The sequence below is a fragment of the Lipotes vexillifer genome, unplaced genomic scaffold, assembly GCF_000442215.2.
Source record: "Lipotes vexillifer unplaced genomic scaffold, Lipotes_vexillifer_v1.1 scaffold1639, whole genome shotgun sequence".
Classification (NCBI taxonomy): Eukaryota; Metazoa; Chordata; class Mammalia; order Artiodactyla; family Lipotidae; genus Lipotes; species Lipotes vexillifer.
This window is the reverse complement of record NW_006782296.1, coordinates 625729-637097: the sequence shown is the minus strand read 5'-3', so window position 1 is coordinate 637097 and position 11369 is coordinate 625729. Positions and strand designations below refer to the sequence as shown.

General features: G+C 54.8%; 1 protein-coding gene and 1 non-coding gene across 3 annotated transcripts in view; one reads left to right on the top strand and one right to left on the bottom strand.

Annotated features, from left to right (window-relative positions):
* The window catches only part of UBTF (upstream binding transcription factor), a 12661-nt gene extending 9383 nt beyond the window's left edge, over nucleotides 1-3278 (top strand). For both annotated transcript variants that reach the window (XM_007455104.1, XM_007455103.1), the window contains 9 exons: nucleotides 1-79; nucleotides 450-584; nucleotides 894-1004; nucleotides 1421-1509; nucleotides 1613-1802; nucleotides 2598-2645; nucleotides 2756-2827; nucleotides 2924-3067; nucleotides 3153-3278. The exon at nucleotides 1-79 is cut by the window's left edge and continues 6 nt beyond it. In XM_007455104.1, coding sequence (XP_007455166.1) covers nucleotides 1-79; nucleotides 450-584; nucleotides 894-1004; nucleotides 1421-1509; nucleotides 1613-1802; nucleotides 2598-2645; nucleotides 2756-2827; nucleotides 2924-3067; nucleotides 3153-3278 — 994 coding nt within the window. The remainder of the gene's footprint in view (nucleotides 80-449; nucleotides 585-893; nucleotides 1005-1420; nucleotides 1510-1612; nucleotides 1803-2597; nucleotides 2646-2755; nucleotides 2828-2923; nucleotides 3068-3152) is intronic.
* A 3051-nt stretch (nucleotides 3279-6329) lies between these two features.
* Nucleotides 6330-6402, bottom strand: TRNAG-CCC (transfer RNA glycine (anticodon CCC)). The gene has a single exon. It is a non-coding gene; the product is annotated as a tRNA-Gly (tRNA).
* Between the last annotated feature and the right edge of the window lie 4967 nt (nucleotides 6403-11369).

Below are 11369 nucleotides of genomic sequence, written 5' to 3'. Positions count from 1 at the left end.
AGAGCGGCCTGAGCTTTCAGAGAGCGAGCTGACCCGCCTGCTGGCCCGCATGTGGAATGACCTGTCAGAGAAGAAAAAGGTCAGGCTTGCCAGACCGGAGGGGCTGCCGGGCAGAGTCTGGGCGCTTCTCCCCTGGGGGGGCTGGTTGAGCTTCCTCACGCTGCCCCAGGTGTGTGTAGGGTGTGAGCCGCAAGGGTGCCTGGGCGCAGATGGTGGGGCTGGGAACCCAGCGAGCCGGGAGGCGGGAAGCTGTCAGCTGTGGGCTGTGGGCTCCCTGGGGAGCAGGGCCGCTGGGCAGCTTGAGGCCCTGGCCGGAGACATCTGCACCGGCCCACGCCTCTGCTCACCTCACCCTTGCCGGTGGCGGGGAGAGCCTTCAACTGCTGGACGAGCCACGTGCGCCCCCTGGGGGTGGCCGGAAGGCTGACGCCTCTGCCGCCCCTCCGCAGGCCAAGTACAAGGCCCGGGAGGCCGCACTGAAGGCCCAGTCAGAGAGGAAGCCAGGCAAGCTGCCAGAGTCGCCCAAAAGAGCCGAGGAGATCTGGCAACAGAGTGTCATCGGCGACTACCTGGCCCGCTTCAAGGTGGCAGGCAGTGGGAAAGGGGTTGTTTGGGGTTTTTTATTTTCTTTCTTTTCTTTTTCTTTCTTTTGGTTTGCGCGCGCGCACGTGTGTGTGTGTGTGTGTGTGTGTGTGTGTGTGTGTGTGTGTGGTGTTGGTATTGGTGGTGTTGTTTTTCTGCTTTATTTTTCCGTTTTCTTTCTCTTTTTTTCTGGATAAGTAGTTGCTTTATTATTAATTTCATAGGAAAGGGGTTGTTCTGCCACTGCCCATGCAGACCCGCTCCAGCCCTAGGTGACCCTTCCCACAGCTGACACCCCTGTCTGTCCCCAGAACGACCGGGAGAAGGCCTTGAAAGCCATGGAGATGACTTGGAACAACATGGAAAAGAAGGAGAAACTAATGTGGATTAAGAAGGCGGCCGAAGACCAAAAGCGATATGAGGTAGAAAGAGGGCTTCTGGTTAGCGCGGTGGGGCAGGATGGAGCTGGGGCCACCTCTCGCCACTTAAAACTCAGGAGCACCCTCCTGGGTGGGTAGCTTTCCTCGCTGCGTGGGACTTGGAGCCAGAAGTCCCAGCTTGGGTTGTGTGACCCTAAGTAAGTCTCTTAACTTCCTTCTGTGAGCCTCAGTGATGCGTCACTAAAACGAGGGCAATGATACTAGTCGTGTAAGTGCAATTATGAAAGCACTTTCAGACGGCAGTGCCTGTCTGACACAGGCGTGAGTTGTTAGGAGGTTGCTCCTTGGCTGTGCCTCAGTTTCTCCTCCTTCCTGGTACATAAAAGGAGAGTCAGCTAAGGACTGATGGCATGGGGCAGGCGGGAGGATGAGTGTGACCTTTCCGGGTGTCCCCATAGAGAGAGCTGAGTGAGAGGCGGGCACCCCCGGCTGCTGCAAACTCATCCAAGAAGATGAAGTTCCAGGGAGAACCCAAGAAGCCTCCCATGTGAGTCTGGGGGCTGGAGTTCACCCTAGGGATGGGGAGGGTCAGGGCAGGACGGCTGCTTGGTTGGTCTCCTGACCTTCCCTGCAACACCCCCGCCTCCCAGGAACGGTTACCAGAAGTTCTCCCAGGAGCTTCTGTCCAACGGGCAGCTGAACCACCTGCCACTGAAGGAGCGCATGGTGGAGATTGGCAGCCGCTGGCAGCGCATCTCCCAGAGCCAGAAGGAGCACTACAAAAAGCAGGCCGAGGAGCAGCAGAAGCAGTACAAAGTGCACCTGGACCTCTGGGTCAAGGTGAGAGGGCCGGGGGACCCTAGGGAGGAAGACGGAAGCATCGTGGTGGCCGGTCTGCGTTCATGATTTCATTCAGTGTCCCAGCAGTCCTTCAGGGTAATGATTACTATCAAAGATAAGGAAACCAAGGCTCAGAGAGGTTAAGTAATTTAGCCAAGGTCACACAGCTAGTGAGTGGGAAAATCCAAATCAGACTGCCTTTTCCTCCCTGCAGCTGGGACCAGGGGACCTCTCCTAGACTCTGGCTCAGCCCCTAGCCTCTGAGCTTGCTTTCTGTGCCTTGCTTGCGCAGTCAGATCTGTAAAGCGGGGAGAGTCACTGATGTCCTCCCCAGCCACCCAGGCAGGTTGGCCAAGAACCCAGGGAATTAGCGGGATTTAAGTGTTTCAGAAGTTTGGTGAGCCCCGCTGCGTTGGCAGTGGCTCTGGACTTGGCTTCTGGGGAGGAGTGATGCAGCCAGGCTATGGAAGTCATCGTGTGGGGCTTCTCTGAGTTGAGGAAGACCCTGAATCTGGAGCCTCCATTTGGGTAGAGTAACAGGACAGACATGAAAACCAACAGTCCTAGGACAGGGTAGCTTAGAAAAGGCTTCAGGGCATCTTAAGCAGAAACACTGAGCTGTGTTCTCAGGTCCCTGGGGTTCTCTGCAGAGACCCAAGGTATGGGGAGACTGGGACAGGCGAAGGTGGGATGGCGGGCAGTGCTCAGCCCACTGCCTGGCACTTGGCCAGCATGCTCAGTCAGCAGTGGTTTGGGTCGTGTTCCAACCCTCACCTCCTTCTCTGTCTCCCCCAGAGTCTGTCTCCCCAGGACCGTGCAGCATATAAAGAGTACATCTCGAATGTGAGTCTGGGGGCGGGCTGGTGTTGGGATAAGGAGGGAACTTGGGCGGGCGGGGGATGTTTGGAACTCACGGCTGCTCCCTTTGCCCACGTCCCCATCCTCTCCTACAGAAACGTAAGAGCATGACCAAGCTGCGAGGCCCGAACCCCAAGTCCAGCCGGACTACCCTGCAGTCTAAGTCGGTAAGGAGCCCCTCTCAGAAGGGGGACCGGGAGTGGGGGTCCGCGGTGCCTGGAGTGGTATGGCAGGGACCACTGATGTGCTTCTGTCCCTCCCAGGAGTCTGAGGATGATGATGAAGAGGACGAGGACGAGGAGGAGGAGGAGGAGGAGGACGACGACGACGAGAACGGGGACTCCTCTGAGGACGGGGGGGACTCCTCCGAATCCAGCAGCGAGGATGAGAGCGAGGATGGGGATGAGGTGGGATGGACGGGGCCCGGTGGGAGGGGAGAGTGGGGCCCCGCCAGGACGGCCACCTGGTGACTGCACACTCCTTGCCTCGCAGAACGAGGAGGATGATGACGACGAGGACGATGACGAGGACGACGACGAGGATGAGGACAACGAGTCCGAGGGCAGCAGCTCCAGCTCCTCCTCCTCGGGGGACTCCTCGGACTCTGACTCCAACTGAGGCTCAGCCCCACCCGGGGCTCCCCTCCCCGACTGACCACCTTTGTTTCTCCCCCATGTTCTGTCCCCTGCCCCTTGGCCTCCCCCACTTTCTTTCTTTCCTTTTTTTTTTTTTTTTTTTTTTTTAAAAAAAAAAAACAAAATACGGTGGGGGGAGGCACTGGAGGCGCCCAGGCCAGAACTCTTCGGCCTCAGAGACATCAGCCCTCGGGGGCCCTCCAGGGAGCACAACCATCAGACTGAGCCACCACTGGACCGGCCCAGCCCACCCCCCTCTGCACTTGCGGTTCCGGCATGGACAATGGACCTGGGAGTGGGATGGGGGGGTGGGTCCCAAAGAGTTCAGTGAGGCCCCCTACACCTGCAGCCCAACCCAAGGGAGGGTGGAAGCTTGGGGAAGACCCCTTTCTTTCCAGAGGGGCTTGCAGCCTGGACCCCTACGTTGGAACTGGAGGCAGGGAACATGGGAGAGGAGGGCAGGCGCCTATGGGAAAATAGGCACTGCCCCATGGCCCTCTCCTGCCCCCTGCGGGAAGGAGCTGCCTGGACCCACTCAACGGCGGGGAGGGGGCAGAAGTGTTTTTTATATATGTGTATATATTTTTTTTTTTTAAGCTCTGAGCTGTCAACGAGACGTTTCCTACCGACCTCGGCTGCCGTCTCTGTTGTCATTTCTGGGAGAGGGAGGGTTTAGGGGGTAGGTTTGGGACTTTTTTAAAACGGTCTTGATGCGTATGGAAAAGTGTATGTGCGCGCGTGTGTGTGTGCGTGTGCGTGTGTGGCCTATACATAGCATGGGTGCACCTGTGGATGTGTGCAGAGGCACGTGCATTTGTGCGTGTAAGAGAGAAGGGGGCGCCCACCTCAGTGTGTGAAGCTGGTAAAAGGGTTGGTGAGGGCCAGGGAGACGTTGATCCTGGTGGGGATAGGCCGGGGTGGCCCCTTTCTCCATATCTTCTCCTTTGCTTGATCTCTAATTCAATTTGGGGGGTGTACTGAAGCCACTCTGATGTTTCCTATACTGGTTTCCCTCTGTCAGGGTCATTGGAGCTACTGCTAGTCTCCAGTACCCAGCAGGACTGTGGGGAGGGGGAACGGACCAGGTGAAGCTTAAAGCTTTGATTTGGTGGGAAAGGCCCCTGCAGCTCATCTGAGGGGTCACCCAGCCACCCTGGGCCCTGAACCTGGCCTTCAAGAAATGTGTTGGAAGCTCTTAACTTACACATCCCTCCTGTCTTTCCCCCCCGCATATCCTCCAGATACCCCACGCCTGTTTCCTTTGATTTCTCAGGTGTGCTCCCTTCCCCGCCCCACCTCCCCAAATCCACAGCTTTGGGAAGAGGTCTGCAAAAGCTGCTTTTGCAAGCTGTCCTCCTAAACCTTCCCAGCCATCCCCCTCATTTTGGTACCCTGATTCCTAGATTCTTCATAAGCCAAGCCACCTTGCCTCTGTGGGTTTAAGTTTTGTTGTTGGTTTGTTTTTTTATTAAATTTTGGCTTCTCTCTTTAAAAAAAAAAAAACAATCACGTCAGTGACCTATTTAATTGGGGCTTTGTGCGTTTCCACCTTCCCCTCCGAATGGAAGCCAAGGGATGGGGAAGAATGGGAACTCTACCTAGGAGGTGGGATGGGAAAGGTAGGTCCCCTTCCCAGAGGAAGGCAGACCATCTGCTTTGCCTTAGCCATGGTGCTGTGGGGTGGAGGGGGTGGCTAGGGAGGGACACTCCCCACTCCTACTCCGCTTTGTCCGGATCCTGGAATTAGGTACAGGGGTCCGTAAGGTTCTATTTCTTCCCAAGAGCCCCTGCAAAGAACCCCATTACCCTGAGTGCCCCTGCGCTGTTGTGTTTTAGCGGAATGTGTTTTCATTTAAAAACAACTTTGAATGGGGCACTTTTTCCTGTTTTAAAAATTGAAATATTCTTACAGTACGAACAGCGCTGTGGGGGGGGGGGCGGGGAGTTAGTGCTGTGAGAGGTGACTCGGTGCATTTTGGCACTGGGATGGGACGGCTGGGGTGGGAGGACCCTCACTCCCACCCCCACCCCCGGTTTTTTTCCTAATATTTAAGAAGTGTTTTTGTAGGTTTCAACAACTGCAACTTGACTTTGCATCATGGGAGGTGGGAGGGAATGGCTTAGAGGTGTCTGCCTAACTGAAGGCCAACTGTGGAAGTTTTGTTTTTTCCCTTTTTTTTGTACAATAAAGTAAAAAACAAAGGTCTGACTTCTGTCTGATCACTGGACTCAATGAAGGGCGAGTAGAGACAGGGGCGACTGGACAGTCTCAATGTGGAAAGACCGTTGAAGCCAGCTTGTTTGCCCCTTCTTTCTAGAACCGTCTTCCTCATTCCTGACGATTCCGTAGGCAGCCTGCCTTCATGTTGTTTCGTGCTATGTTCTTGCACTTTCTCAATTCGGTTTGTTCACCTCGGGTTGTCAGACCACTAAGGCCTGAGAATTAGGGAAACAGATACATTATTTTCTCCCGGAATGCACTGCCTTGAAAAACGGAGGTGATGAATGAACCATTAGGGTCAGGGGTGTTCACCATGGTCATGCAAGGGCTTATCTTTGGGAGTTGGGGTAACCCTCCCACCTTGAGACCCTCAGCCTCACCAGGGTTAGGAATGACTTTCCTAATGACCCAGACCTCTGATGGGAAGTGGGCTGGGCTGAGCTGACTTGCTCTCTGATGTTAAGGAAGACAGCCTTCCCTCCACAAGCCTTGGCTGGGTTCCTGCAACCACCAAGGGCTAACGACCCAGGGCCATCTAAGACCTCTCCCTTCACCCCACACCCCTCTCTCACTCTTGGACGAACTTCTGAAAAGCTCCTTGCCCCTCATGGTCTCCCATTTCCTCACCTCCCACCCACTGTTCCCCTGAGGTGACTCGCTGAGGTCACCAACATGTTCATCAGTTACACCCAGTGGACACTTGTCTGTCTCTCTTTTTTAGAAATCAATTTGGCTGCTCTGGGTCTTAGTTGCGGCACAAGGGATCTTTTAGTTGTGGCATGTGGATTCTTAGTTGCGGCATGTGGGATCTAGTTCCCTGACCAGGGATTGAACCTGGGCCCCATGCATTGGGAGTGTGGAGTCTTAACCACTGGACCACCAGGGAAGTCCCACTTGTCTGTCTCTTGACTTCTTGGTCTACGCTGCTGGCATCTGCTCCTCATTTTTTTTTTTTTTTTTAATAAATAAGGGATTGATTTTCTTTTTTTTTAATATTTATTTTATTTACTTATTTGGTTGTGTGGGGTCTTAGCTGCGGCAGGTGGGCTCCTTAGTTGCCGCTCATGGGCTGCTTAGTTGTGACACGTGGGCTCCTTAGTTGAGGCATGTGAACGCTTAGTTGCAGCATGCATGTGGGATCTAGTTCCCTGACCAGGGATCGAACCCAGGCCCCCTGCATTGGGAGCATGGAGTCTTATCCACTGTGCCACCAGGGGAAGTCCCACCTCCTCCTCATTCTATCCTAGGTGTTCAGGTCACTCTATGAACCCCCAGTTATCACCCATAGTAACCATTCCAAAAGGTGGTCTCTATAGAGACCGCTCTTCCAAGCTGCAGACCCGTGCAGACTTCAGTGTATCCTTTGGGAGATCTTGCAGGCACCTCATACCTCAAGACCCCAGATGATCACTAACTATCTGGTCATTCAATCTAGAAATCAGCGTATCATCCTTAAGTCCTCGCTCCCTGTTTCATCTCTTAGTGAAAGGAGGTGAAATTCGCTCACCTAGACCCGTCCGTTCCACTTCCCGTATCTCTCTCAAATCTGTCTACCTGCTTCCATCCCCATCCTCTTCAGGCCATCACCATTGCTCAACTTCTGCAAAGACCTAAAACTGGTCTTCCTGCTTGCTCTCTTGCCCCCTACAAGTCCATTCTGCACACAGCAACCAAAACTATCTTTTTAAAACAAATCTGATGCCCTTACACTTACAACTCCTTATCTTACAATGACCCTAAAAGGCCTAGCCCTTGTTTCCCTTCTCCCTTCTCTCACTCCACTCTTCCTAATCACTCACAAGGATCGAGCCAAGGGATCTGTCTTTTGTTCCTCAAACATGCCTACCACAGGACCTTTGCACTTGTTTTCTCTGCCCAAAATGCCATTCCCCCAACACTACAGATAGCTTGTTTTTCCCATCCTTCAGACTTAAGCTCAAATGTCACCTCACAGGCCTTCCCTGACCACCCTCTCTAGAGAGGCCTTCTTCCACATCTCCTTGTTTCTCTATCTGTTTACTTGTTCATTGTCTATCTCTCCAAGTAGAAGGCAACGTATCTGTTCATTCATTACAGTAATCCCAGCACCTAAAAGTGCCTGGCATACATTTTACAGTCAAGAATTATTTGTTGAGGGACTTCCCCGGCGGTCCAGTGGTTAAGATTCTGTGCTTGCACTGCAGGGGACGCAGGTTCGATCTCTGGTCAGGGAACTAAGATCCCACATGCTGTGCAATGCAGCCAGAAGAAAAAAAAAAAAAAAGGAAATATTTGTTGAATGAGGGAATAAATAGGGCCCACAATGCCCTGGGGGATCTGGTGCCCTTGCTGGCCTCTCTGCCCAACTCCAGCTACACAAGCCATCCAAGATTCAAACACACCACACTCTCTTCCCAGGCCTGTACACATTCTGCCTGTACACATAACCATTCCCTCTGCCTAGAATGTTCCTCTTCACCTCTCTTCCTAGTTAATTCAGGGCTCCACTTAAAAGACCACTTCCTCCAGGAAGCCTCCCCTGACCCCCTGACTAAAAGATCTCTAATGCATTTGTTTCTTCAGCAGCCTGGATGCCTTCACATTCAATCTTTCTTCCACTTCAGGCTTTGCTGGGCTGTAAGCCCCACTAGGACAAGGTCTGTGTGTCCCTCTGGCTCACTGCACTTCTCCCAGAGCCTGGACCAGTGTAGTCCTTAGTGTTTATTGACTGGTGCTAACTGTGGAGACCGGGCACGTGCCCAAAGAGGTCACCACCACAGACTGCTCAGGCCAAGTGCCAAATGAATAGTACAATCCAGTGTTAAAGGAGTTTCTTGTGAGGGTGGCCAGGGGTGAAGTGAGGAAGGATTTAGGTAAACAGGGAGGAGATAGGAAGGCTTCCTGGGCATATGTAAATTCCTTAGGGCAGGATGTATTGCACATCTTCCGAGACTAAGGAACAGATCAGGGTCATCGGAGTGGAGAATTCCTGATTCACACTGTGGAGACGCCTGAAGTCCTGGCCTCACTACTTTGCTCTAGACTCAAGTTCAAACACCTTCTGAGAGTCTCCACCAGCTGATTCCACAGTAACTCCAACGTATCTCAAACTGAACTTGTCATTGTCCTGTATCCTCACATCTCCTCCTCAGAGTTCCCCATCTTGGTTAATGATGTATTCAGGGTCTCTCTCTCCCGTTTACCCCACACATCTCAAGCTATAACAAAAACCTACTTCTTCTAAGCTATCCAGACTCCACATTCCAGAGTGACCTGCTTAAAATGCAAGTCAAACAGCTCCCCTTGAGGACTCCTCACAGCCTGTAGGGTTAAAGCCCGCAGACTCCTCAGCACACCCCTAGTCCTGCATGGTCTGCCCTGCTTACTTCCTGTTACTTCCCCATCCATTTCCTATGTTCCAGCCAGTGCCCAGACTTCTAGGCACTTCACTTTTTTTTTTTTTTTTTTTAATAAATTTGTTTATTTATTTTTGGATGCGTTGGGTCTTCGTTGCCGCACGCAGGCTTTCTCTAGTTGCAGCATGCAGGCTTTCTCTAGTTGCAGCATGCAGGCTTTCTCTAGTTGCAGCGAGAGGGGGCTACTCTTCATTGTGGTGCGCGGGCTTCTCATTGCTGTGGCTTCTCTTGTTGTGGAGCACGGGCTCTAGGCGGGCAGGCTTCAGTAGTTGTGGCTCACAGGCTCTAGAGCACAGGCTCAGTAGTCATGGTGCACGGGCTTAATTGCTCCACAGCAGGTGGAATCTTCCCGGACCAGGGCTCGAACCCGTGGCCCCTGCATTGGCAAGCGGATTCTTAACCACTGCGCCACCAGGGAAGTCCCTGGGCACTTCACTTCTGAAGCTTCTGTGTGAGATATCTAGTGCCTTCTTGGCCTGCCTTGACCTGGCTCTTCTCCCACTAAAAGCAGCCTTTCCTGACCAACGCTTTTACATCATTTGATTCCTTCGCCTGGCCACCTCTGTCCCCTATGGTTAGCTCCAACCACGGGTGGAACCCGTGCCCCCTGCAGTGGAAGCGCAGAGTCTTAACCACTGGACCACCAGGGAAGTCCCTAGCTCTCTTATTCTTTTATTACACTGGCAATTATCTTCCTACACGTCTGTTTACCCCCCAAATTGTGAACTTCTTGAGGAAGTTTAACTGTCTTATTTTATTTTTGCATCCCAGCACGGATGAACCATAATAATTCTTACAGCGCACCGTAAGAGTAACAGCTAAGACTTATCAAACACACTGAGCTGAGTTTCTCAGGCACTGACTTGCCAATCCCCACAACAACCTAATGAGATAGGTACTATCATTATACCCGGTGACAACAGTGTAAACTAGGGCAACAGAGAGCTCGTTTGCTCAAGTTCGTTTGTCAAGTCCACAGATTTAAATTCAGATGATTTCTGGTCTTAACCACTTAGGACTACTGCCTCTATAAATGCTTGCGGAAGACTAAAGAATCAGTGATGGTCCCAAAGTATATGATTTAAGACTTTCCTCATTTAATCTCATCTTCTGAAGGAAGAGGGCTGTCATATACCCGTTCCAGGACTCCAGACACAGAGTAACTGAGATGGAAGCGCCAGTCTAAGCATCTACTGCGGCTGGGAAAGGCCCTTTGCTCCAGAAGAGGGACTGTGAGAGCGCGCGGATATGGGCACACACTGGGGAGTAGAACTGGGTCGGAGTAAGGGTCTGGCCACTGACTGGCAAGCTGTGGAGAGGAGAGGTGGCGGGGGGAGGGGGGGGTCCAGCGTGGGTTCCGGAAGCAGGAAAGGCGAGCAGGTGTGGGATCTAAATTAGGATGACGGCGGGGAGGGCGCTCCGCTCAGACTGGCACAGCTCGGCCTCCACCCTCAGCGGAGGACCCTCATCTCGGGCGTCTGTTGGTTCTCAGGCCTGGAGTGGGCTGAGACCCGCCCAGGAACACGGGGATCCGAGGCTCGGACGAGCCCCCTTCAGGTTTTCTGGCCTGAGTTGCCTGCGTCCCACTTCAACTCTGGCCTCTTCACAGAAGCGGCTGCACGCTTCGGGGTGAACTCCGGGGTGGGGGCGCTGGGGGGAAAAAGAGCCGGGAGCCCGGAGGGAAGGGCGGGGGAGCCTGGGCCGGAAGGCGTCCCAGGCTCGGCTGGGAGCCGGCGCTCTCTTTCGACGCCACCCGCTGCCCCCGCCCCGGAGCCGGCCGGGACGGCACAACGTCTCCGCCCCCAGCGCACCGCGCACCTCACCTTGAACGCCGCTCCACCCACCGCCATCCTATTGGGCAGGCCGGGCCGGGGCGAGACGGCAATTGGCCGAGGTGGCTCCCGAAGGCCCCGCCCATCTCCCCGCCCCCGTCCCCGTCCGCCGGTACTTTGGACGGCGGCGTGGCGCCCCTCCTCCCCGCCCGGTCCCCGCCCCCTGGAGCAAATGCTGCCGAGCTGCGGCCGCGGGGCAGATGCACGCGCTCGGGCCCTTCTAGCAGGCGCGAGCAGTCGCTGGGCGCGCGAAAGCGAAAGAAGGAAGAGGAAGGGAGGGCGGGGGCGGGGTGTTGAGGAGGGGCGGGAGGAGGAAGAGGAGGAGGTTGGAGCGCGCTCGCGCTTGGCCTCGCGCCCGCGCGAAGGGAGGGGGGAGAGGGGCGCGCGCGCGCACGCTCGCGTTCTCGCTCGCTCCATCCATCCATCCTCCGGTCGCGGCACGCGCGCGCGCTCCGGGCTCGCGCCGCACCCCCCGCCCGGGAGAGGCGGGCTGGAGTGGGGGGCGGGGGGAGGGGCGCGCGGACGGCGCGCGGACTGCGCGCGGGCGGGGTGAGGTGAGGAGGAGGAGGCGGCGACGGGACGAGAAGGGAGGGGAAGGGGCCATGGCCGCCCGGTGAGGCGGCGAG